Source organism: Apteryx mantelli, chromosome 1, assembly GCF_036417845.1.
Source record: "Apteryx mantelli isolate bAptMan1 chromosome 1, bAptMan1.hap1, whole genome shotgun sequence".
In the NCBI taxonomy this organism is placed as follows: Eukaryota; Metazoa; Chordata; class Aves; order Apterygiformes; family Apterygidae; genus Apteryx; species Apteryx mantelli.
The window spans coordinates 173,711,528-173,739,026 of record NC_089978.1 but is presented as its reverse complement, the minus strand read 5'-3'; the positions used below and the strand labels follow the sequence as shown (position 1 = coordinate 173,739,026).

Genomic DNA, 27,499 nt, shown 5'->3' with positions numbered 1-27,499 from the left:
GCTGTCTTGGAGGTAACTTGACATGAAAACTACATGATCAAGGTACGTTGATTAGTCGCTGCCGTCTCACCGCCTTCTCTCTTCTGAGACGGGTACCCTTCTTAACTACGTGGTCCAGCTGGAGTAGCTAACCAGCAGCAAAATAATCCTGCCCAAAAAATGTCATCAGTGTTCTTCTGATTTAGCTCCCCAAACCAGATCGTGCCAGAGCTGGATGAACACTAGTGCTGGTGAAAGGGACCGTATGTGCAGGGAAGTGCCAGAGAGCAAGACTGTGGCTTTTTGTAGCAGTTAGTGGTTAAGGCTGCTTTGAAGTGCTGTTGGACCGCATGCCAAAACCTTTCCTGGACATTCCTGCATGGCACTTCCTTGTCTCACCCAAATGTCACCTCCAGGCCCCTCACGGTCCCTCCTTTGCTCTCTGCCGCTTCCCTTGCTCCTCGCTCCAGTCTCTGCCCAGCTCTTGAACGAAGCTGTGCTAAAACCACCTGCACCGCAGGCTCCTCTCACATGTGCTGTGCCTGTTTCCTCCCACACAGGTTCTCCATCCCTGTCACTGATGGGATCTCTGCATTTCCCAGGTGGCTCTTTCCTCCTCCATCTTTATTAATGCCTCCCAGTTCCCAGGGCCTTACCATGGCGAGGAGTCTGGGGGATCCCGAGGAGGTGCTGTGGAGGTAGAGATCTCCCCCTCCTATTTCACATCCCTTTAGGGTATGGGACTCACTACATAGTCCTCCAGCTCACTGACACACCCTTTGGATGCCAAAACTCAAACTGACTCTGCACACAATCCAGAATCAAAATAGGTATTGTAAATATTGCAACAACATGACAGTCTTGACATCTAATAATACCTGTAACATTTGGCATCCTGTAGGTTTTAAATCACAACATTATTGTGGTACCTACCCATATATCACCATCATTTCATCTCCCTCGTCAATCTCCTACCCCAGGTGCCACCTCGCAGAGGCAACTACGACTGGGAAGTCCCTTCAGCCTTGCCATCCTGGCCGGGGGACACACGCGCCATCACCCCGTGGTGCTGGCATTTCTGCAGCCTGCTCAACGCCAGAAGCACACCAGTCAAATCTGAGTGGTGCTGACTTAAAAAGAAAGTTCAAGATATAATTGCTTGGCATGTGCAAATTGCCATTTTCCAAATGCTGAAGCCTGGGCAAGCTAAGCTTCTGGTGGAAGGAACGACAGGCGCATTCCTGACACACCCTGCCAGATTTCATGTCCCTTCCTCCAGGCGCAGAGTGCCGAAGCTGCTCAAGGAAACAGTGACAGATTTTGTTACACAGACAAAAAACAAGGCATTTTCTTTAGGAAAAAGGGCCAAGTCTTTCAGGATGACATTTTCAGAGGGATATTCATTTCTTTTTATCATTATAGATCAGCCTGAGGCATTTATATTCAAGTCCAAACAAAGTCTGGCAAAGTTGTAAACATCTGAAAAGAAAGTCCTCTTATAAGAGGAAGCATTGGTCCACCTTAATAATAGGCATTGCTGTCTGCTCTGTTGGTAATTTATGAATATAAAAAAGCTTTTGTTCACATATAGTAGCCTGCAAAATGTCACTTAAAACAAAAAAATGGGGTGAGGGACTGTAAAGGTGTGTGCGAAAGGCTAATTTGTTGTTCCTGTTTTATATTGCCAGAGAGCAGACACGTTTTGTCTATATTTATAACAAAAACACCCTCCACAGAGTCTAGGCATTATTCAAGGCCTATCTAATGCTTAAAAGGAATAAGAACTCAGTGTTAGGCTTCAGCACAGGGTGAATTTCAGCCTGGGTGAGACGTGCTGAGCTACATTTCTTTACAGAGGGCAGGGATGGCCTAGAAACTCCCCAAAGAATGAATGCAACAGAAATACTGAGAAGGTGAATGTAATTTATATCACTGCTAATACAGGAAATCCTAATCAATAGAGCAACAGCTGAACTGTCACTGATTCTGAGTTATTATTTTTTATGTGTTAATAGGTCCCCAGGACACTAAAAGTACTATATTTAAAAATAAGGAGAAAAGTTCTCTCTCACAGTATTGAGACATTTTAACCTTCCAGTTTTATGTTTAGTTCAGAATCCTATAATATTACTGTATTTAATGAAAAAGGCTCTACAGAAAACATTAATATCCATTACTGTTTACGATATAGAGGTAGGTAGTGTCACCAAAACATTCCAGATTGTCATGACCACCAGACTGTGGCAGTCTCCAATGGTAGTTCCCACTTATGCTGATATACATCATTTGAGTGTTCAACCCATCAACTGAACAACTAGTGTGTTTTCACAAACAGTAGTGTTTCCAGGCTATTTTCGTAAGGACATTTCCTTTAAAGGAAAAAAATGCCACCTTTAAGCTGTAAAGAACTTCTGCCCTGAGTAAACCAAGTGTCAGCCATCAATCTGTATTTCAGATGGCTTAGCTTCCAGATGGGAATTTATTTCCTAAAAAGTTGAGGTCAGCAGGAAAAAAAAAAGAAAGAAAGAAAAAAAGAGACTTTCATAATGCCCCAGAACATGGCGTTAACAGAAAAATAGAGAAATGCATTAAAAAAAAAAAAAGAAGTCTTGTGGTTATGTGAGAACATTGTCCATTTGGAAAGGTAGAAGACCTCAGCAGCAGGACTTTCCAAAACACTTGTGCCCTGGCAAAATGAGCAAAGTGCTTCACCATCGTCTCCATGTTAAAGTAAACAGACCTCCCACATCGTATCGTTTCATGTCGTTGGTATCTGCAGTGCTGGAACAGCCGAAGGATGGGACAGCGCCAGCTTTTCTGTGCACTTCCTGCATCCTGGGGATCGCAGCTGTGAAGTCGAGCAGGGCCACTTTCCATAGCATCTCTCAAATATAGTCCTGAATGCATCTTCTGTCATTAAGAAATATTTCCTAAACAGACTCCATACCCTACTTTCCATCTGATAATCATCTCCTTGTGTTTGTGGTAAGTCAACATCCTTCATCTTTGCCTTATGAGGAAAAGCTATGGCTGTGAGTGCTCCAAAATTCCCTCAGCACTTGCAGATTCCTATGATAACAAACAACAGAGAGTATCTAACAGAGTTTTTTCCTTTCCTTACAGAGACAAGCACTTCACTCAAAAGACAGCGGCAACTCCCATACTAGCTTTCTGTCTGCGCAATCTACTAAGTTACAGCACATGCTTATGTCTCAAATTTAGCTATGAAGAAAGGAGAAACATGATACAGCACCATCCATTTCCGGCTGTTGGGGGAGGAAAAGGCAGAGTCTGGATACCCCAGTGTCACCACATGTCATCAGAAAACACGAGTGGGTAGCCTGTATTTCCCCTTGGCGATGAAATGTGTGCTGCAAACTCAGCCCTTTTGTCAATGCGCAGCATCTCACGGGTGTCACAGGAGTTACTCATACGTGCCGCTGGGCGAGGGAGGAGTTTGGTCCCAGACTTGTGTTTCTGGGGGAACAGAATGATGCCGAACATGCACACACACCCCTGCATCTGTGCTATATGTCCAAGGCCTGGGGGGGCACCAAACTGAGTTAAGGAATCTGTCCTGCATTTTCACTTGAGCAAAGCTTTCAGTGACCTTGAGAAATGTGGAGCGAGGGCCTAAGCTGTAGCTGAGTCTAAATATTCAAAGACAATTGTTTTTGCTAGGGCTCTGCATAAACTAAGAGTCCTCACCCTTCTCAACAGAGATGGTTTTTTGGATAAGCCTTTCAGGATGCAAAAGAAGCTGAAGAAACACTCTCCAAGTACCTGATCATTTAGCCTGGCATCAGTTTTGCTAGCACAGCTCTTTTGGTGGCCACATGTTCAGCCTTTCCCCACTTTCCTCCCCACTCCCTGCTCCTCAAACAGGGAGCCACCACCCTGTGGCACAGGAGGCTCAGCAGGGCCTCTGAGCAAAGGCTGCTTCTTCGTGCTCCCCTTCCCCATCTCAGTGGGCAGGAGCTGGGTGCTGGGCAGAGCAAGGACCCGGGATTTTTTCCCCATGATTACGTGCAGGGGTTAAGTTTTGCCAGAGCTAACCAGACTAAATGATCATGTATCTGGAAAGTGTGCTTGAGACACAAAGCTGTGGTAGCACCTTGCTGTTCTGCCAGTCCTTCTTATAAGTGACCCTTCAGGAAGGCAGAAGGAGCCAAACCTACAGAGAGGCAGGGAAGAAGAAGAAGAAGTTGTTCGCCTCCTAGGAACTGGTAAAAAGACAGCGGTGGAATTTTCTTCCTTCTTCCTCTCATACACGCCCTTCCTATAGCTCAGTAAAACCGCTCTAGTCTATGAGACTCATTCTGTTCTTTTATTGTGAAATCCAAGAGGAGAAGAGAGGCTTAAAGCTAGGAGAAAGTGGAGCTGGTTTTGGCAACACAAGCAAAACAGGAAGACAACAATGGGGAAAAGAGAAAAGGGTGAAAAAATGAAAGAGAAATAAGAAAGGACCATGGAGTTTAGGTAAAGGTCTATGGAAGAACAGAAGATGAGGAAAAACAACATTAAAAAATGGACAAGAAGGGAATGGGGAAAGAAAACATGATGGACATGAAAAGAGAAAGAGGTGGACATTTTGAAGGTGGCAGTATAGTGGTTTGAAAGGGTGTGAAGAGGAAACGCAAGAAGAGGAAGTGGCACAATGAGCTGTGCTATGCTATCGCACAGAAAATGGAAAGCAAAGTGCTAATGCGCATCCAGGCACTGAGGGAAACCTTAGCCTTACGGGAGCAAAGGGGACATTGGTGCCGTGGGACAACAATTTCACCTTTGGTGTTAAAAGGCACAGATGGGTCGTGTGAGAGCGCTCAGACCTTGCGGGATTCATTCCTGGATGATGCAGTTCTCCTTCCTAAGAGCTCAGTAACATCTGAAGTAATTCACAATCTCACACTTCCACATTACAGTATGAAGCAGGTTGTGATTTTTTAACTGCAGCCTCCCCCTCCTGTTTCCCTTATATATACAGGGCCTGCCCCTGCAGACACAGAGGATTTATTCTTCTTTTTACAAATTACTTTACCAGGTGAGGAACTGCAAAAGCTGCCAACCCGCCCAGAAGCCTGAGACCTCTGCCCCGTCCCAGCAAGGACTGAAAGAAGGCAGGAGGGAGAGGAAAGCAGATTAGTTTGAAACAAGTGGTGAGGAGGGAACTGCAGGAACAGCAGATCTGGGACTCTGGAAAGCTGGCAGGTACTTGTGTGGCATAAACCGGTCCCTGCAGCATGCTGGGGCAGAGCTACATAGGACTGGGGGGGGGGGGGGGAATATTGCTGTTGGGAGCCCCCCAGCTCTTTTCTCTCCAAGCCTTCTGTGATTAAGAGCGAGCGTATCAGCATATGCAAACATCCTCAGCAAAAGCAGAGGTTGAACCAGTTTTTGGTTTGGTTCCAGCCCTGGTTTGGGTTTGCCTGCGACCACAGCTGTTCTCATCCAGTCCTGGTTCAAGTTCATCGAAGGTTTCTGACTAACAACCCTGGTTCGGGGCTCATTTGAGGAAAAATGACGATTGGAACAAGTCTTCTGCCTGACTCTGCCATCGTGAGTGATGCTCTCTGTGAGAGCAAAACTGGCCTTCTTTGCTTGCTTGTCCTGAAAAAATGATGAATTGCAGAACTACCCATTTAGTGTTAGTCATTCAGCAAAGCAGGAAGGAAGCAGGAAGCCCTTGTGAGCACTAACTTTTCAAAGCAGTTTGCAAAAAAAGCAAAGGCCCTCCCCTAGGCTACATTGTCACACACTGCCATTTACCTCCTCACCCTAACGGGTACATAGTCACCATTAACATTTGCAATTCATTGCGCCGGAAATATTTGCCTAGTGTAAACAGCCGAGGTGTTCTGAGCAGGCTGTTTATATATGCAATATGTATTAAAATGGACGGGGGGAGGAGAGAAGAGGAGCTGTACACTTGCTGAATGGGAGAGGCCCAATTGTGCTCAACAGGTTCAGTTCACACTGTGACCCTGCCCAGCTTCCTGCTATTCAGATGTGTTACTTCCCCTTTGTGGTAATGGCCTGTGGCAGTCAGCCAGAAAACACTATTAATTTCAGAAGTGGCCTGACAACAAACCCACAGCGAAGCGAGAGGAAGTGGCGGGGAGGCCATCTGTTGACTTCAGCAGAACAGTAGGGACACAGCTATGTAGGTTCTACAAGGAAAGCAGATTAATAATCCACAAAGAGGAAACTGGCTAAAATTATCCACAGACCATATTAAAAAAAAAAAAAAAAGTCACTTGAGCTGCAGCTGGACAGGAAATTGCTAGAGCTGCTTGCAAATCTCCACTTTGAACAGAGCAGCATAGGGAATGCCAAGAGCGGAAACCGTTCAAAACTGGATTAGCACAAGCCAAGTTTAACTGCAACCCACTTCTACTTTCACAGCTTATGCACTCAATCTAGGCCACTACTGCATGAGACACTGACTCACTTTTTTCCCATGTTTTGTTTGCTTTTCATTTCACACACTTGCAGTTGCTAAAATTACATGAAATGTTCCCTGACTGCCAGGAGTCCTGCAAAATCCCAGCTGGCAGCCCAAGCCCGAAAAGCAGTCAGTCTTCGTTTTACTGTACACAGCATTTGGCACCACCCTACCTTGGGCCACTTCTCTTTAGGAAGGATGTTAATGAAAACAAGTTACAGCAAGAAGTGTTGCAATTGCAATAATCCCCCTTTTTCCTTCTGCATAGACAGCACTACCTGAATGGTCCAAAAAAGGAAATGAAGTGACTAACGGCACACAGAGAATTTCCTTCTTGCCTTCACCTGCTAAGGTGCAACACGGCTGAACAGTGACAGAAAATCATTTACTGTCTACAAACTGTTTATGGACCTGCAAAATGAGTTCCTGCTGGAGAGGAGATCACAAAACCACCATCTCCTGGTGTCTTCAAGAGAATGGCAAACGCTTGCAAACACAGCCCGAAAACAGTGGCTCTGTACCCAAGAAGCGCCCCTTATGTCCCAGGGTCAGGTGCATCCACGGGGTAGCAAAGGGACACTGGACTGTTTTATAATTATAATAAAAGGTCTTCAAAACGACTCCCTTCACCAAGGCAAGACAACAATCCAATATATGCAGTGTTTATTCATTTAGGCATCACTGGACCAAAGGGGGGGGGGGAAGAAATGGGGGGGGGAGAATTAAAACTTTATTGTCTTAAGGGCTGTACAAAAGCTATTGAAAACAATCATTACCTTTAAACATAAAAATATGTGTATGTGCAATTAACAGCACCCACATAGAGGGGAAAGGGGGAATCAACCAGCCAGGTTGTCAATAGCCAAAAATAGTTATTTATTTATTAATAATTTAAGGTTTTACATTCTTATAATAAATTCCATCTTAAAACTTTTACACCATGAATTAGACTCTCCCTTATTGGCAACCGTGTGCAGGTTCACTGTGCGCACACACAGGTACAAATGCTTGCACATACTTCCAGTTTTATACAAAAAAAGAAAAAAAAAGACACAAAATATTGCATTTGAGGTGAAGCTCCCTGAAGAATTTGTACAGAGGTAATGCACTGTTTAGCACATCTGAAAGTTTTAAAAAGTGATCAAAAATCTTGCTCATTCAAAGACAAATCTCCTCCCAGATGATCTATTTACAAAAGGTAAGGCAAAAATTAATTTAATTTAAAAATATATATCATGTGAAACTACATCAAAAGTGTGAGAAAAAAATCACCACAAAAGAAAAGAAAAATATATGAAAGAAGAGACTGTACTTGCTCACAAAACATGATTTGCAAACTTCTCTCCATTGCCATTTCTTCCCCATGGAAAGCTTGCTTCAGTTGAACAATAAAATTAAGCATGCTGCAAATATATTCTTTGCAATAAAAACAAAAACAAAACAAATAAAGCAGAATTTATGAATAGAACAAAAGTGTAGATGTGCCTTGGATTGACTTCTTGAATACATGTGAATTAAAAAAAAAATGCAAATCGATTTAAGATTAAGTATTTACATTGATCAAGTAGAATACTACTGAGCTTCTGGCAAACAAGTACTCCAAATACACTAAGCTGAAATCTCTTTCTTTGGCTCCTCTAAATTAAAACAGAACAAAACAAAAACAAAAAGTCTTCACTGAAGACAAAAATGTATGTCACAGATCCAAAAGCAAAGAAGGAAGTACTATAGTTCCAGTCACTAGAGACCATGTGCTCAGTCTGTCCAGTCCTACCCGAACCCCTTTGAAGTCCTCAGATTCGAGCCACTGAGGGAGCGGGAACAACTCTGCCCCCAGCGGGTGCACTGCCCCCCTGCTGGCTGCTCACTATCTTCCTTCCCAGGGATCTCACCACCTTCCCTCCCTTCGCAATACCTGAGCTCGCACTGTGGAACCTTTTCTAGCCTGCATCGGCAGCTGCTTTTTGACACCAGAGACCAGAAAAAGAGAAAGCTGCGTTTTACCACTGCCAAAGAGAAACCACTGAGGAATGATCCCATGAGGAGCGAGGGAGGCCACAGGAGCTCACGTGGACTGCAGGGAGTCCACCTGGAAGACGTTCTGGTTGGAAGGGGTGGTGAAGTACAACTGCTGGGTCGGCACCCGGTTGTCACAGGGGCTGCTCAGCCCCAGAGTTCGCTCGAAGTCCAGCAGCTGGCCCATGAAGTTGAAGTTGGGCGAAATGTTGGATTTCTTCATCTTGACAATATCGTAGGCGTCGTTCATGGACAGGTTGAGCTTCTGCATGAGGTAGGCCACTGTCACTGTGACCGAGCGGCTGATCCCTGCTAAGCAATGCACCAGGACCCCACAGTTCTTCCCCCGAGCTTCATCTGTACAGGGACAAAGAGGCAGAGAAGGACACGTAAGACAGCAGCTCGGTAACTGATCTCACAACACAAACAAGAGAAGTATCAACTAAGAAGAAAGGGTGATTCGGCTCTCAATGGCCGACAAGGCAATGCAAGGGTTAACTTCACCGGTTTGAAATGAGGACAAGAGGAGACTCCAGTCCCCTAAGCATTCGTACCAGAGTCCAAAAGCTGAGAAAATTAAGAACGAGACAGGGGGAGCAAGACACACTGCGTGACGCTGTTTAAAAAGCCAGTTTTAAAAGGCACTCTTTGGCTTGGAAATGTGCCTTAAATTCTTACAGTCCCCTTGCCCCAGCATGGAAATCCTGCAATATGTCACTGAATGCCTTTTATACAGACCAGCAGACTGCAAAGGTCTATTAAATTATTCTCCAACTGTTGTGCAGCTAACAATGGAGGTATTCAGGCATTTTAAAAGAATGAGGGAAGTCACAGGGGACAGCCCATTAGGAGGAACAGGATGTCAACATTGGTTGAAAATGGGTTCCTTTGTAATAGGAAATGCATTACAATGCCTGGAGATTAGTTTCTTTGTGGCTTCCAGCCCACATTTCTTCCTGCTGGGCTCAGATTACCTACATTCTCCACTATTACCGGTATCATTCAACCGGATTGCAGCACAGCTTCCCAGCAGATAATGTGATGCCCACCCCTCCGCACCCGATCGGGGAGACTTCAGTCTTCACTAAAATGAAGGAAAGTGCAAAATTTTAACCAGAACTCCTTGAGCTCACGAGCCCGTGCGTTTTCAAAGCTGACGGGTAACGTTTAAGGGCTGGCTAACCGAGACACCGAGCCTGAGAGGTATATCATTATTACCACGAGATTTAATTAAAGCTCTCACTATACATTTGCCAGGAATACCGTTATGAATAAGTTGTATTTAAAAGCTAAAGTTAGCTTTCTAGATCGTTTCTTTTTATTATACTACTCTTCAGTAACCTGAAGAGGGGAAGAAGAAAAAAAAAAAGACACAAACCATGAACCCCGGGCTTTTTTTTTTTTTTTTTTTTTAAAGCAAGTTTAAAAATATTCCCCATCCTGCGCATTGCTCAGTGCTCAGCTTCGGCACAAGCGGCTCTGGGAGGATTCCCATAGCGACCTGACAGCCAGCTAAACCAGGTAGGCGTTTGCAACCTGCAAACGTTGGTCAAAATTCACCGGGTTTCATCAATAAACCTGGGAATAGCACCCGCCCCTCAATTTAAGTCAGCTTCAAAAAAAAAAAAAAAAAAAAAAATCAGAAAGCCGAGCAACCCCCAGAGACAGCGAGAAACGCTGCTACCGCTTCTCGCCCGAAATCTCTTTTGAATTCTGCAAAAGAAAATGAATTTACGGCTTGACATGTAGTTGTTCGCAAGCAACCGGGTCTCACCTATAAAGGAGATGGCCTCGGGAAAGAACTGAGACAGGTTTTGGCTCCAGTGGTCAGAGATCGGGATCTGCTTGTACTTAAATTCGCCGGCATTTTCAAAGAGATTAGGCAGGTTGGGGGTAACGTTCAAAATGTATTTAATGCCAAACTCTTCTAAAACGTCCAGATTAGTGGAGTCCTTGGCACAGCCTAAGTAGAGGTAGGGTAAAATCTCCACTGGGAAGGAAGGCTGGTTGTTGGAGAGAGGGCTGCCATCGGAGTCGGTGGCACTATTGGGGTCTCTGTCAATGTCAGACTCAATGTCTGAGGAGGAATCGGAGCTGATCCGGAGGCCTCCCAAGCCCAGGACCGGCAGAGGAGGGGAGCTGCTGCTACACGAACTGTCTAGGTTAGTCTCACAGTGCAGGGCGAACTCGGCCTGGAACTTGCTGAAACCACCTGGGGAAAAAAAGCAAAGCGGGGAAAAAAAATGCAACCTGATATATGACGGCAGATTGACTTATTTCTCCGCTATGGCTCCGTCTCCTAATGGACATCCGTTTCCCACCCCCTCAAGCCCCGGGGAAAAGCAAAAATAAGTCACGTTCTCACGCAAGACGGACTAACGTAAAAGAAGGTTTAGCAAAATCGCCCGCTGCGACGGGGGGGCTCCGTGTGTTCAAGATTAAAGCTTGGCGCCGCTTCGCCCTGCCGGGGACCTCTGGAGAGATGTCTGGGGGCAATTGCTTCCTCTCATCTCGGCTCACGTCGGGGCCCCGTTAGCCCCGTCCTGCACACGCTGCCACAGCGGCTCCAGCCCTCGAGGTCTCTTTGCACAAAGCGACGACAGGGACATGGGGGAGCAGGGGGAAAAGCCTCCTGCCCCGCTGGCGTCCGCCCCGAGTGGCGGTGCGCAATGCCCGGAGGAGGCTACGGTCCGGCCCCAGGGCTCCGCACCCCCCCCCCCACGGGGGTCGCCACCCCGACCCCCGGCCCCGGCAGGCAGCGAGCTCCCCCCGGCCCGGCGGCGGCTCTCACCTTCCAGATAAAACGCCTTGCAGCCCTCGTCTTTGAGGCGCTTGAGGAGCAGCCCCAGCACGGACTCGCCGCCCGTGTTCTCGTTCCAGTCGCGGCTGTGCTCGTCGTACAGCACCACGGTGTCGGTGCCGCACCGGCGGGCGAAGCGCTCCCGGTCCTCCTCGCTGCTGGCGACCAGGGAGCGCAGCGGCAGGTTGCCCTTCTGCAGCCGCCGCAGCATGATGCCGGGGATGGCCACGTTGATGGCCGACTCGATGTGGGACGACTCGTACAACTCCTGCGGCCGACAGTCCATCAGCAGCAGCCTGTCGTTGCCCATCTCCAGCTGTTCGTTCAGCCACGCCACGGATTTACTAATCGCCATTTCCGACGCGAAAGGGACGGGTCTGAACGTATCTAGCATGAGGAAGGACGGGGGGAGCGGAGCGTGCTCTGGAAGCGCCCCTCTCTCACAGAGGCATGCGGCTAGCTCGGCAAGCGGCTGCGCCCCTCCAACTCCGCACAACTTATCTCCCTCCGCCCCAGGAAAATGAATCACGCAGCCCCCCCGCGCCGCCTCCCCCGCGCCGGGCGGCGGTGGAGTCACGGGGAGGGAAAAGCAGCCCCGGCGTGTGTGTGTCTGTGTGTGTGGTTGCCTGTGCGTGTGTGTGTGCGCGCAGCCAGCCTGCCTGCCTGCTCTCCTCTATTTTGTCAATGAATCCCTGAATGAACCTGCCTAATCGCCTCTCCAGCTCGAGCCCTTGGGCTTTTCCGCCGCCCCGAGTGAATGAAATCCAATTAACGTGCCACCGGCTCGGGCTCCCCGGCTCAGCGCGGAGGCAGCTCGCGGGCCGCCGGTCTGGCCCCGCGCCGCTGCGCGGCAGCGGCGGTCCCTTCCCCCGCCGCAGCCGCCGCTCCGCGCCCCCGACGTGATCAATGTCCCTTTCAATCGGCCCCGCACACCCCCGGCGCCCGGCAGCTCCTCAATGGATACAAACGCGGAACGTCTCAATGGATACATTCTCCGGCGCAGCCAATGGGGGCGCGCGGAAGGGTCTGTTGCCGCGGCGACGGGCCGGCTGGAACAGGTTGTGTTGATGAATTGTTAATGAGTTTGTCATTCACAAAACGGAAAGGAATTTCCGCTCCGGATAAGCCGAGTGCAAACAAGCGGCAGCCGCGGCGCGGCGGGGGGAGGGAGGGGGCCGCGGGGGCAGGTGAGGGCCGCGGCGGCGCCCCCCCCGCCGCAGGCCTCGCCGTGTTGTGCCGCGGGACAAAAGGCACCTTTCTCTCCCTCCACGTGGGCTCGCCTAAATCCCAAGTCTGCGAGGGACCTCTTGCCCGGCCGCGTGTCCCCATCTTCTTCCCCCCCCCCCCCAATTCCCTTGTGCTGCTCTGAGCCTGCCTTTTCATGAGGGCACTCCGGGAATCCCATTTTTAGGGAGGCGGGTAGCCTTTGTCCTCAGCTGATCCTTACGCGGCTGAAGGGTAAACCCCGAGCTAATCTCTTCCTACGCCACCCGGCTTTCCTGGGTGTCGGAAACGCAGCGGAGGATCCGGCGCCCCGTTACGAACAGCCTGCGGGCACTGCTAAAACCCTGAGGGCGTCCTTAAAGCGCTAGCGGGGAAGGAGACCCGCTGCAGGCGCTGCCGGTTCCCCCCCCCAGGTAAACGTTAGCTGTGCCAGTGCCGGCGCTAGCGTGTCCTGCGCGGCGCCCCGGCACCTCCGCGGGTCACTGCGAGCGCCGCCGCAGGGAGCCGCGCAGCCGGGCCCTGGCACCGGGCAGCCCCGCGGCCCCCTGCCCTCCCCTCCGCGGGGCGCCGAGGCCCCGCCGGCGCCGTCCGGGGGCTCCCCCGCCCCGGGACCGCGGCGCTGCGGAAGGGCGCTGCGGTCCCCGCGGCGCCGGGAGCTGGAGCTGAGCCGGGCGGGCTCCAAGGGGCGGCTTGAAAAAAGGGGTAAGTGGAAAAGCAGAGAGCGCAAATAAATCGGGAGCAGCCGGGCCTCGGTTCTGATCCCCTTGCCAACATCTGGCCGGGAGTAGCGTTGCTCTGAGGAGGCTAATCTCGTTTATGCTGCTCCTGCGCTCCCGGCTGATTATTTTTAACCCAGGCTGAAGGAGGTGCCCAAGGTATCGAGTCGCCGGAGTGGGTTGACCCTGGGAACAGAAAATTGCATAGATAGTCCTGTGTCTTCTGCGTAGAAAACATACATGGTTTTAATTAAAGCTGGGACATCAGCCACTGTAGTTTCAAGAAACAGTAACACCCAGATGGCACTAACAGCATGTTCCCGGCAGAGATTTTGACAGGCTCCTGCCTTGCTACCTGTTTTGAAGGCTTCAAAGCGGGGCATGTTGCATAAACCATTCTCTGCCCCTGAACAGGGGGATTTGGCCTGACTGATGTGAGACTCTGGACACATGCACACACACCATGTAACCTAGTGAAATGAATAATCAGATCATAATTTTAAGTCCTGCTTTTTTTTTTCTCTCTTTAAATTAAAGTTGTGTTTATTCTCTACTCTTCTTCCCAAGTACATCAGGTCAACTTCTGCTCAAATTTTACAAAATTAGATAATTCAGCCCTAAGCCATGCTTAACCACAGATTTCAGGCCAGAAAATGGAAGCTCGGGAAATGGAAGTTCTGCACTGCATGAACAACTGAAATGGAAATTCTCAAGTAATCTTAATTGCAGTTATCTTACAAAGCACTATATAATACAATGCTTGTCTTGTAACCATTTCGAACATTTCTGATTACTCATTTACGTTAAAAATCAGCTGTATTTTCTTTGTTAATCTTCATCCCAACAGAAGCTACAGAAGAATCCCCAAATGATCAATTCTCACTTAAGGGGTTGCCTTCTTTCCCATTCCTCCCTCTCCCCCACCCAAAAATAGGTCAGTTTAGAAAACAAGGAAATGGACTCATATTAAAATGTAGTGAATGTGACCTAAAAGAGACAGGCAAAAATTTGGTAAAACTTTCTGACAACCCCCAGCAAGCTTGACACAATGATATGGTAAATACAAATTGTTCCTTGTAAGTCATGTAATTGTTAGTTAACATGATTCTTCAAGGTTACATTGTACTTTGAGTATGTTTTTAAAATGAAGGTGCACAGAAAAACACCAGTGCATTGCAGAATTTGGATTTGAATAAAACAGAACAAACTCCAAATTATTTCCATCAAATACTTCCATGTTTGTATAAGGTAAACTTGCTTCTCTGATGACTACAATATTTTAGGAAGAAAATATGTTCTGATTATCATGTTCAGGGTATTTTCAGTGACGTTTCATGGCAGTGGTTTAAAATAAAATCTTAGTTATTCAACATTTTAACTGAAAATTACATATTATGCAAGCAGTTTATCAAACCCATTGAGATACCTACCTAATAATAATGTAATAATAAATAATGATAGTACTTAACGAGGTTTACATCTACAGATCTCAAAACATACAGCAAAGGCAAATAAGTATTAGTATTGTCAGATCTGACTGAAATGTTATGAGCATTGAGATTAAATATATGAAGGCAATAAAAAGTTAGATGCAGCATGCTCAAGAGACTTGTATTTCCCAAGTGGAGCTGGGTGCAGAGATTTGTTATGATGATGGCTGGTGACAGCTCATTGCATGGCAGGAGTCAGAGGGTGGTGTTTGCAGAGTTGGGAGCCAGACAGAAGATCTTGCACTGTAGCAGAGTTAAACAAGTACAATACAAGTGACACCCTTTGAATTTGTGCCAGGACCTCCTTCACCACACACCGACTGAAGATTGCCACAGGAGAACGAAAGCCTACATGGCAAATTATTATCTTTGTGTTCACATGTGCATATGCACTCATTTTCCTTTCTCAATCTGAGCCACGTTGGTCCTGTCAGTGGCTGAGGGCATGCAGGAGTGGACTTTGATGCTTTATCATGGCCAGGTCTACAGGCAAGCCTCACCGGGAGGTCACCTATCCTTCAAGTTCCAGAAATTTTTTATAGTATCCAGGTAGTAAGAAGAGCCTATTGCTGTTAACTATGAGCACCTCATCCATCCAGCCACAAGCACACAAGCACACATTGAACCTTGCAATGTTTATTTCTGGGTTTTGTGGCTTTGTTTTGTTTTTGTCTCCCTGGCTGTGGACGAAATCCCTTCAGCCCAGCACAAAGCATATTCATCACCAAAGGCCTACATTGCTGGCTTTTGGACCATAAACCTTCTGCTCGTTCTTCTGCTCGTGTGTAGAGGCCCAAATAGCTCTCCTTGAGTGCTTACAGCCCGAGATCATCCCCACCACAGATGCAGGCACAGTGGGTAAGAGCCATGTGTGGGGGACGAGGATTCAAGTTCAGCATTACTTCGCTTAATTTGTTCCCCTGTAACACAAACCCTAGCCCTGAATAAGGCAGACACGCTGTCTACACAGCGTAACAGGAGAGAGAAGTGCCAAAAAGACAGCTATTGATGGCATTTTAGAGCCAGGCGGGCTGGGCCCCTGTGGGACGCTCCACAACGTGGGGTGCTGAGGCAGTCTCAGGCCACTTACTACTGGTGAGGTTTCTTCTTGCATTAGACATCAAGGATGAGAACATTTTTTCTTACATAGTGTGCTTTCTTCCTCTAAAGATGCAAGTTTATAGCTCTCTTCTACTTGATTTGGAGCAAGATTCAGCAGGAGCTTTGCTGTTTCTTCGGTCAGACCTTTCCCACTTTGCATAAATAAATATTCACTAGAGTGGGGACTCCAATCTTGGTTTTCCACCCACTGATGACCTGAGTCAAAGTGACAGAGAGATCTTTTATCTTGGTGCTGTTTTATGTAAGGTCTGCAAAGTATGGTCTGAGATCACCTGCTGCAGAAGGCCCAGGAGCACGAAACATGCCGGTGTCAGGATTTTAGCTGAGAGGCCAGCTCAACTCAGCACTGGAAATGCAGGTGATTCAAAAATGTCTGCAATGGAAATATAGTTTTCTTTGCTCACAGGTGGCAATTAGGCATTAATTTTGAGGACCTTGACCATCAATTAGATACCTGAATCTGCAGGTACCAGTGATGGTAGTCATTCACCTGTAGATGTCAAAAATTAGAATTTCACATTTAAGCTAGTTATTTCCCTTAATAATCACTTATAGGGGGCCTTCAGAGAGGGCAAAGTGCACTCTGGAAGTGCTCCTTTCCCTTCATTGGCTCTAAATGGGGCCTACAGTGGCTAGCCCTATCTTTTAGAAGCCTAGAGTCTGTCATTCTCACTTCTAGGCTTATCTGTCAGCCCTTCTCACCGTTCCCATTAATTTTAGTAGAAGTGAGAATTAAAGGTCTCAGTTTATGCTGGTTTGTGTGAATGAACTATTTGAAAATAGAACCAGACTACAAGACTGTCAGATTTGTCATCCCAGACCAAACTGGATGCGAAGGGTAGTGTTTGTGGTGTGCAACTAGTTACTGCAGGGTGCCTCAAAGGGAGAACTACAGTGCCCCATAAAGCATTTTACTTGTTTTATGTAAAGCACAAACAATTTATGGAAGTGACATTTAACTGATTATTCAATGTCCAATTATGTATCACATCTAGAATAATTCCTGAAGTTGGAGAAATAAAACACTGAATGACTCAATTTAGGAAATCCTTTTGACTCAAGTGCTTTCCTTGAAACAGCAAATAGCTGGATGACCTTGAGCATATATTTAATTGTGCCTTGTAATAAAGTAATGTAATTAGCAATTACTTAGGAATGACGCTTAAAAATACTTAACAGGTACTAAGGAAATGCATTTATTCAAGAGGTTTTGTTTTCTTTTGACTTCTTTTAGTATAAGCTAAGTTTGCATCTGAATTTAGCTTATACATGAGTTCTCCAAATGGTTCCTCGGGGTGCAAAGAGGTGGGCAGTTTTATTTGACAACAGATCACTAATAGCTTCAAGGTTCGCCTCACTTAGAAGATAGAATTAAGCTTGCAGGAGGGCAGTACAAGGCACACATTTAGCCAGACTCACACAGTGTCCTGACCAGTCACACAGGCCAGCACATATGCCATTTACAACTGCTCAAGTGAGGGCGGTCTGAGTAAATGTATGGAGAAGAAGAGACTCCCAATCTTCCCCCAAGCCCCAGCCTTTTTTTTTTTCTTTATTTTTCCCTACCAGGTGCTACCACTAGTAGTGGCAGTTTTGGTGACACTGAGTTATGTATCACTTCACAGTGGTTTACATTCTGCTGGCAACAGAAACATAGCCCAGGTGGGCAGAATAATAAAAATGATGAAAACAAAAGTCTCTGTTTGTGCATACCTGTCTTATAATTAATGGCATGTTAATTTCAAAGTTTGCAAGTCGAGTGAACTGTATGTTAGAAGCAAGTAAGAAAAGCAGACTAAACTTGAAGAATGGTGCTGAAACTGTATGATTAAATGAAAATACTGATATGCCCTTAAATTTTGTGGCAGCAGTTAAATGAATAAACCAGTTTACTAGTGGGAATTCAGTTTTGTATGACTCCATTACCTTAATGGAGGAAAATAGCACCACCTATCAAAAAGTCTTGACCCACAGTACGAGAATATTTTATTATTTATATGGGGATAGCAAAGTGTTTGTATTATTTCTTTACCAATACCAAGGAATTCAGTCACGTCCAAGTGCACCATGCTGGTATATTTACCTCAGCTGTTGCCTGCTCTTCAGGGGTAGCCTGTATCACACTATACTGGGCACACACACCACACCAGATGAGGCCACCGAGAAAATACTGTAATCTCTTTAGCACTCCCTGTTTTGATGTGCTTGGAAGGGCTTACAAGGCACTAGGCACTAACATGTGGGTTTACCTGGGGAGGCATCAGCACTATGCTGAAGTACGTTACTCTAGTAACACCATTCCATTTTCATCCCATTTATTTCCCTTAAAAGAAGCAAACCTGACAGCATCAAGCAACTCTCTCTCCCCAATGCTAAAGATTTTTTTTCCTCTGCATTTGCAAGGTCTTTTAATCCCAAATCTCTCTCTCGTCACTCGTTCTGACCCTGGGAATAAAGTCTGCCCCTGGGATGACTGAAGGCTTGTTTAAGACTGCAGAAAGAGTAAATAAGCACGATGACTGCTCAGTGCAGGTTAAATCAGCTGTGCAGAGAGCAGAGCAAGGACAGAAGAATACATAAGAGAAGGATCTTCATCCTGGGACAGGCATGCTCAGGAAGAGAAATGCAGTGCAGCTATCGTATGTTCTGGTTCCAAAGAGAGGCAATTAGGAGGCTAACCCAGGCATGAACAATTCCATTTCTGCTATCTATTTTTCATATGGCCACTGGATTGTGTCCTGGGGACCCGATGGAGACGAGCACACCGGCTGGCTCCAGGATGTCAGAGGCGGGGAGCCATGGACAGACACATGAACTGGCACCTGCAGCTCCCATTTAGCACTTCTGTTTTACTTTTCACAGATGTAACCCGCATAGGGACCTCTCCTGGGCCAGGCAAGAACTACACCGAACAGGGTAAATGCACTGGCAGAAGCAAGAATTTCCTTATTAATATCTCTCACCAGAGTCAGTCAGGCTGGGGGTTCCCCACATGATCTGCTGTCAAACCCAATTTGGTAAAAGTTCATTGCGGGGGAGCACCCAACTGATGGCCTGACCTAGCCGCTAAAATACCTTGTTATGTCTCATTTAAAAAAAGGGCTCAAATCACATGCTGAATTTGAAGCACCAGTGGCACTGCAGGCTTCAAGGGGGCAGCGTGAGAGCACAGGCAGTTACATGAGTACTTGTGTCTTGAGATGCAACAGCCCAGTTTTCTGGTTTAATTTGCTACATTAGAAAAAAACAAAACAAAACACAGCAGCCAAACTACAGCTGTATAAAGGAGCCACCACACCTTCTAACTCCCACATATCAGTCTAGTAATTTCCTTTAATCTGGCAGAAGGAGAGAATTTGGCTGGTGGGAGGGGGAAACTAGCAGAAAGAAATAGGAGTAATTAGAACGAAGACGGAAAAGGTAATGCCCTAAACATGGAGCAGTGTCAAAAATGCCTGGGTTGGGTGCATTACTAGGAAAGTATTTATTTATGGTGCACGGTCCCTTTAAAAGGCATACATCTCAAGGTATAACCATAGATGGCTATGGTAGTTATTTCCGCATCTTTGATCCAGTATTTAAGAGCGTAACTATATACAGCATACCTTGAAGACTGGGTGTATGTAAGTTCCAATGTTGACAGGAGAATTACTGCTGTTAAGTTTACTGTTTATATTTTTATGATGATTTAGCGTTAGGATTGTCCCATCCAAATAGCAGGTCACCACGTGGTGTGTCAGAGCGTAATGGCATGATGATCACAGTACCATTTATGGTCACAGTTTATGTTATCCATCTGGTACAGTGGTGCTACCAGCATACTGCAAGGTAAATTATAATAAATTATTACTTTTTCTGAGCAGTTTTGCAGTATAGTTGTAAAAGATAAACCTATCTCACAAAGTTACCTATTCTGACTAAACTGTGCACATACATCTCTCTTCAAATGTTGATAAGAGGTTGTCATAGAGATATCTACAACATAAACACCCCTATGCTCTCCAGTGATGTATCGCAGCCTCCCTCCCTCTCTCAGTCAGTGGTTTTCTTTGGTAGCTGTTACAAATGTTGGCTTATTGTTTTGGTTTTGGTCTCAGTCCCATTTTGCACACATCTGCAACATTTCATGTTGCAGTCCCATCAGATCAGAGAAGTTACACATTTCTGGATCACATCAGAATTTTAATGAGGAAGATTCTGAATAACACAGAAGTGCGGAGGAAGTAAGGGCAAGGATTCAGTCATGTTCCCTTTTGAGTTTGCACTCGGTTAGTGCCTCAGCCCAGGGCTAAGATGAGCTGGGTGGAGAGAAGTGTTGTCCTCCAAATAAGATGTTTCATGGCCAGCTGTAATAACTGGATTCAGAAAATCTATTTTCGTGGCAGAAAGTGAGACCTCTGAGGTTTCACCTGTACCTGCAACTCATTAGGGAGACAAGAGTTTGCTCCTCTGAAGAACAAGCAGAGGATCAAACTCTCAGATCTTGAGGAGGGACCTCCTGGAGACAAAGGTCTCTGCCTGGCTGCCTGGGACAGCCACAAGTGCCACAGTTCCTGCAGATGAGAAACTCTCCTGTCTGAGGTTGTCCTTGCAGTTTCCTTCTTCCCCTTCTACTCTGTGGAAGGAGAATATTACACAGCACAAAGGGCAAAATGGAGTAGGCTGTAGTTGTTTTTGTGCCTCATTTCAGTAAGGAGAATCCAAGACCCAGACCACCACATCTAATCCCAGCTTTGCCCTTGTATGGAGCTAAGGCAGAGTTTCGGCAGCGCTGGCATTCTTGGCTTCTTCCTCCCCAATGGGTGGGCAGCTCCTAAAGATATATATTATCCTCTTCTTTTTTTTTTTTCCCTGAGCGAACTGTGACTTTATTGAATCAGGGAAATCACATTAGAATTACGCTATGGATGATGTATCCTAGATGGTTAGGTCTTCAGATACGTAGAGGAACACTCAGTGACTCAGCCCTGCAATTTTTGGTGGAGTAGGTCTATTCCGGTGTGTGGGTGTTCACAGAACAATTACGTAAGTGTCAGAGTAGCAAGGAACTTTTGACATTTCTGGCAGCTTAACTGAGTTCTTTTCAGTCAAAAATACCTGAATTGTTGTTCTCTTGCATTAAACACACATTAGTGCCTTAACTGGATTTGGGGGGCATTTTTTGAAGTCTCAGTTGTCAGAGCAAAATATTGGAGCAGTAAGAAAACAGAAGATTTTTCACAGTTACAGTGAGACGAACATTTGTGAGAACCGTTTTAAATCATATAAGAGGGTGCGAAAGTTGTTATGCCATATGCCTGGAATTTACTATGGTAAAGCTAAATACTGCCACTGAATGTAAGGGCCTGTCAGCTTTTTCATCATCACACCCACCCTCAACACCTTTTTTTTTTTAGTTTTAGTTTGCCTGACTTTCTTGCCTGTATGGTTTTTGGCTACAGAATGAAAATGCAGCCTCCAAACTAACACTTGCAATGTCTTATGACCTATATTCAAGGTGAGTAGATGAGGTACCCGACTTAAGTATGGCGGATATGGAGGTGACTGCTTTTCTACATGAACTCTACAGGGAAACAAGGAAAACTGGTTTGTATCCCAAGAGCAAGATACCTGAATTAGTCATACTAGATCACTGTCCAAATGGCATTTGCAGAGAAGATTTCTCTCTAAGGATTAAACAGGTAAGAATCAAAAGCTAACTACTGTAAGAATAAAAGAGGCAGGAGGCCTTGGCATGTTTTGCACCTGGAGGCTGATCCATTATACTGGCTACTTATGACCTTTAATGGGGCTCTGCCAGCTAAGAATCACAAGAAGGTGCTGAGGAGGCACTTAAAAACATGAGACAAGGAGGGAATTGTGAAAATAAAGTTCTTCGCATCCATCGAGAGAGGCCATGTAAATAGCCTCTCTTCTAGCACAGAGAAAATGTGTAAGAATATAGCAATTATCAAGCTGCACAGTTAATGTGTGACAAATGGTAAGAGAAGAGCTCTTGAGGAGTGGGTATCAAGAACCATCCAAGCAGGAATGAGTTGGACAGGAGGTAAAATGTGATAAAGCAAAAGATGTCATGCAACATCATCATCTCTTCAGTCTTTCCTTTTTTGCTTGATCCATGTTGTGCTTTTGGTACCAAAAATCTCCAGCCAAATTAGCCAGTGGATTTTTGTTCTGGATAAATACTAAATCTTTCAAATGATCATGGTCTTGGTATGCTGTTTCTTCTTCTACATAGTGCAATTAATGAGGCAGGTCACAGCTCTGAATGGTGATGAGCATCCAGCTGACATGCCTGAGTGACTGTCCAGCACAAGAGCATTTGTCAGTGGCTGCTGGAGAGTGATCAAAGGGCTGTAGGATGTTTTTCACCCAGAAAGTATATTTTCTGGAGTCAGCTTCAAAGAAGAGCCCCATTACATGCTCTGTGGGAATGGAGGGAGATTGGACCTATCAGCTGTGTGGGTGCTTGCCCACACAGCAAGTTGACTGTTAGCATGTCCTTACTGAGACTGGAATTATGCAAGACGAGGACTCTACCAGTGGCAGTACATGGTGAGGAATCAGTGATTAAACTGTGTTCTTTGGGCTCCAACCAATATGATTTTGGCCAAGAATTGTCCTAATTAATGAGGACAACTTCAGCCCAGATGTTCTGGCTTATTAATGCGTACATAATGTCACCTCAGACTCTTAGCATAAGGGGGTTCAATTTATCACTTGCCTCTGAAAACAGCAGCCTCAAAGTTTGAACCTGCAGTCAGTATAATTATCCAATTGCTCTTCTAAAAATTAGAAAATTCTGAAGATCTGCAGTGTGAATCTATGGCCTTATATCACTCGCAGCCTGGTAGACTGAAGGGATTCATTGTTCTGATATGTGCAGGAGGAATTGCTTAAATCCAGTGAGCAAAAACAAAGAGACTCTCAGTGCCTCAAATTTCCTCCCCAGGATCTGTGCAAAGTAAATAAAGGAACTATGTCTTCTGCATTAAGTACTCAGGATGAGAGCACACTTCACTCTAGCCCAGTGCTTTCAACCACTACCCGTGTCAATGCATGTAGTTACTCAGAGAAAAATGGAGAAAAATAAGCACAAGTTCTTGCGTACCAAGAGCTAGCTGTCTATGCTCACCGATAAAAATAATCTCTCTTATATTCAGACACAGACTAATCATTTAAAACAATTTCTCCCACTCCTTTGAGACTCCTTACCAGCACATGTGATGCCTCTGCTATGTCAGGTGGGCAAGCAGTGTTACGTATGTACTACCAGGGGAGATCACTTGCCCGCATCATTCAGCTTCTAAACACTGACAGACAGGGCAACCTCAAAAATGTACAACAGGATATTTCCTTTGAAGGGATTTGTTAACTGGACTTTTTTTTCTGAACACCTAAATGCATGAATGCTGCATTACTAATTGTGAAAGCTAAGAGATGTACTGCTGGGGGGGGGGGGGGGGGGGAACTGATTCCAATCTGCTAATCATCAGATGCAAACCTGCTGCTTTCTACTGAGGAAGTATCATTTGATTCAAACACTTTGATGCTTTTTACCTCATCTGAGTAAGATGATAGGTGTTCTCAGGCACACAGAGACGGGACTGGAAACAAACAGAGCAGTAAATACTGTGATTTTAGTAGGAAGGCAACTGTAGGTAAATAGAACCAGTTCTCCTCATCAGTGTATTCCATGACAAATAACAACCATGACATTAAAATAGTAGTAAGAAACAATAAGAAAACTCATAGCCATTAGAATAACAGCAGCCTGTGCTGCAAAAAAACATTTTAAATTGTAATGTATCACCTCTCTGTGAGTAGCATTATAGCAGTTTTTCAAGTTTGGTTAGCTGCCATAGTAAAGCAAAAATAATGTCTGGAATAGGACCTATGATTGTCTGTTCCCTCTTATAAGCAAAGCCTGCATTGATTTTGCATCTGAGTCACTGCAAAAATATATTGCATATTACTTTAGAAGGCAAATGAGACTAAATTACAGAGAAATTAACCAAGGGCTTTTTATTCTCAGGGCTTGGAATTGATCAGTTACTCTGATCACCCGTTAAGCTGAATTCAGCTCATTGCCTTTAGAAAGAGGAAGAAAATGAACTTCTGACCTTGGAGACGGTAGAGATGAGATGAGAAAGGCATGCAAGAGGGATCAGAGCTGGCTCCATGCAGAGGTCAGAAATAAGGCGAAGGTGCCACCAGCACCTCCCCTACATCATGTCCTGTTGATCTGCGCAGCTCCAATGCTGTGCCCCTATCTCCCTTCCTCCCCAACTTCTGCCTGACCTTCATGCTCACACCTCCAAACAGGGGTGAGCTGCCTCCATTCACTACGGTTAACAGAGTATGTACACAGGCAGCTCTTGGGCGCCTGACGCATGTCCTGCATGCACCGTTGTGAGGCACCCTATGGTGAGAGCATTATATTGGCCAGGCCATGAGGGAACTGAGCATTTGCTGTTTTTGCCTAAGGCCAGCCCTTAGAGCCATCTGTCTGGGGGCAGCAAGGAGACTCTTCGCTCCCTCAGGGGCTGCTGAGCTGCAGCTGAGATCAGATAGAAGGAGCAAGGTCTAGACCAAATGGGACAGTTAAACTTGAGACGGCAGCCGCACATGAAACATCTCTACCTGAGAACAGGCCGTTCGTCTAGTCCCTTCTCTGAGTTGTCCTTACTTGCATGAGCAGAAAAGACCTTAGCATAAGTATCTTTAGATAGATATTGTTTTATTTTGCTCTTCATAATCTGCCTAGCAAGAACAGTTGTTGAAACTCAAGGTGGTTGTTTTTGTTTCTACTGCTGGATGGGAAGGCGCCTCAGACTTCTCTGTGGGTATGGTCTCATTCATTTTTGGAGGAAGTACTATATGCTTCTTGAGAAGAGGCTGGGAAGCTTGTGTTCTCTGACTCCTTTCTTCCCCTCAGGTCTAAAGGCTTTCTCAGAAGCAATTTGCTTTTGGAAGGCACAGCACTTCCAGGAATCTATAGTCAGCACCCAGTTGGAAGAAAGAAGATGGGGTATCATTTTAGAGCAATTCAAAATCAGTCCCTGAGATATGCACATCAAAAGATTTTCTCCAGGGTTTTTCTTAGCACTACGTCCACATTCCTCTGAAAAGTCTATGTTTTCAGGGGTTTCCTAGGAACATGTGTGCTATATTTGCTATATTGGGTGGCCCTTGGTTCAAGGCGAATTTTACCTTCCAAGAATTAGGGGTTTTAACTGAAGCAATCCAAAGATCATGTTAAAAAATATTTTTGCCCTGCTGTCAGTGACATTTGTGAGTGATGGAAAACCATCCATATGGTTAAACAGACTATCTCCACTCCCCCACAAGCAGTGACTTAGAGGATGAAAGTAATATTCATCCTGATCATCTGTTTTATAACAGGATATTTATCTCAAGCTTTCAGGAATGTCATTATTATTGGGGAGGAAGGGAATGGGCAGTAAGACAGAGTCTGTAATAGATTATTGGTGCTGTAGCTGAGAGACGAGAACAGAGCCAGAGCGAGGGCAGGGGGAAGAGTTTGGTAAGCCAAAGAGAAGGAAATCTGCCCAAGCCCAGCCAGCCCTGCTATTGCCCAGGAAGAGGGTCTGTGATAATATGAGGAGGGCTGGTGTGACTTTGGTCCAGTTAAGCAAATAGCATTATTCTGATTTATTCTGGCCCAGAATATGGCTCAGTGTTTGTGGCCATGTAAAAGTGATCTCATTTAAACTCCAGTTCTGAATGAAGGAGCATGAAAATTTCAAAGCTCTTTGCTTCTCCTGAGGGCTCCCAGGGTTGGTATTAATAGCTTTGGTGAACTGTAGTCCATTGATTTAAAGCACCTGTGCTTCTGAAAGTCAGGGCTTTATTAATTTTTTATCACTTGCACAGGAAGCAGTGCTGGGCTTAATGTTATTTATCCAGCTGGACATATTGACTTTGACTGAGGAGATCAAAGCATTTGGGTTAGGGATTATGTAACATCTTCCTATAAGAACTGTCAGGGGTAAATTTACCAAAGCCTGAAACTCTGATTGATGATCATTCTGCATGAGTGTGCAGCATCAGGAAGCACACAATAAACCCTTTCTCTTAATGGAGCTGCAGGCAGTGACACCTTTAGACATACATATTTTGAAACACATTTCATCACCTCCTGGGACATAACAGTACACAAAACCCTGGAGGAACACTTGAAACTGAGCTTTCCCTGTGCGAGTAAATGGCTCCAAGATAGTGACCCAAGACCCTTTAAGATACAGCTTGCTGTAGTGCAAATTTGGAGCCATTAAGGAAAATAAGTTGGTTGCTTTTTCTTTTTTTCTTTTGCTATTGTAATAACAGTTTCCCAAGAGGTGAGGAGCTGCGATGTGTTAGCTCAGGAGCTCAGAGATGCAGTCCTCTCCTCCGCTGCATCCTCCTTGCAGCACTGTGGGCAATAGCACAGCCTGGCATGCAGAGCAAGCCCATCTGCAAAGCAAGATAAAGGAGACCTGATTTCTAGTACTAGTTTAAGGCAAGACATATCACCTTCTGTGGACCGAGGTCCCCCATCTGTTAAGATGCAAAAGGTACTTAATACCCTGTTAAACACTTTGGCATCTTTTATTGCCACTTATTCAGAGTTTATTCACATTGTCTAACTCTTAAAAGGCAGGCCGCTAACCTCCTTCAGCAGTTAATGAGGAGAGACTCCCACAGAGCACAGTTCAGGAGGGAATCCTGTCTTAAGGACACTAAGTGCCCTTCTGAAGAAGCAGATCTTTACCATTCACTAAAAAGGGAGCCAGGGAAAATAATCTCCTGTCTCTGTCTCAAACTAGGCCATGCAAAATATCTGTCGCAGTCTCAGTGGAATTAAAAAAACATCAGCCCCCTCACTCACAGGAGGTGTTGTCAGGATAGATGTACTCTTTGGATAGTTGCCCTTGCTACAGTAATAGGGGCATGTACAGAATGAGAATAAATGAAACATGACAGACCGTTGTCTGAGTTTTTCTCTCAACATCGAATTAAAAAACATCAAGTTATATAGCATTATAGTAGCCATGTTACTGCCTGTACGTGAATTTTAAAGCCATGCAGAGCTTTGATTTGCTCTGAAAATTATTGTAATTGTACAAGACAGTGTTGGTCTTTTTTTCGGCTGGGTGCTCAGAGGGCAGACTATGCCCAAAGGGTTTTCCAGCCCCTACTCTGGCCAGTCCCACCCAACTAGCTATGTCCTGTGGGTCTGAGAGCCGCTGACAGGAGGTGCGCCAGCAGGTGCTCACCCAAAAGCCAGTCCTCAGCAGCCAGGTTGCAAATTCCCTCTGGATAAATCATCCTATTGGGAGCAGCAAGGTCATTTTGGGTAGCAGTAAGGGGTTTGATGCTGCTGCCATTTTTTCCATTAGTAGTCTTTGTCCTGGGTGTAGTCTTCATAGTCTTCTTCCCAAGTGTAGCGCAGCCTGTGCATAGCTGGTCCGTATCGTTACACTGTGTAGAGAGGTTCTCTGTCCTGCAGAAGGTTGGCAGCTTAAAATTTTTCTATGGGCTTTTCCTTTTTTTTTTTTCCAGCTTCAAACAAACAAACAAAACCTAAATATTTGTAGTGTGGATTGCATAGCTCAAGGACTCAGGATGATTAAAGGCAGGAGCTGTACAGAGACATCCAGAAATGATTGTTTTTAACAAGACAGGAACTTTGTCTGAAAACAGGATG

The 27,499-nt window shown here is 45.6% G+C and overlaps 1 protein-coding gene across 1 annotated transcript; it reads right to left on the bottom strand.

Annotated features, from left to right (window-relative positions):
* Nucleotides 1-7,273: 7,273 nt before the first annotated feature.
* On the bottom strand, nucleotides 7,274-12,177 carry DUSP6 (dual specificity phosphatase 6). The gene is made up of 3 exons (XM_067289914.1): nucleotides 11,229-12,177; nucleotides 10,212-10,649; nucleotides 7,274-8,794 (listed from the first exon to the last, which is right to left on the bottom strand). The coding sequence occupies exons 1-3, from the start codon at nucleotides 11,629-11,631 to the stop codon at nucleotides 8,487-8,489; spliced, it is 1,149 nt and encodes a 382-aa protein (XP_067146015.1). The 5' UTR covers nucleotides 11,632-12,177; the 3' UTR covers nucleotides 7,274-8,486.
* Nucleotides 12,178-27,499: the final 15,322 nt, after the last annotated feature.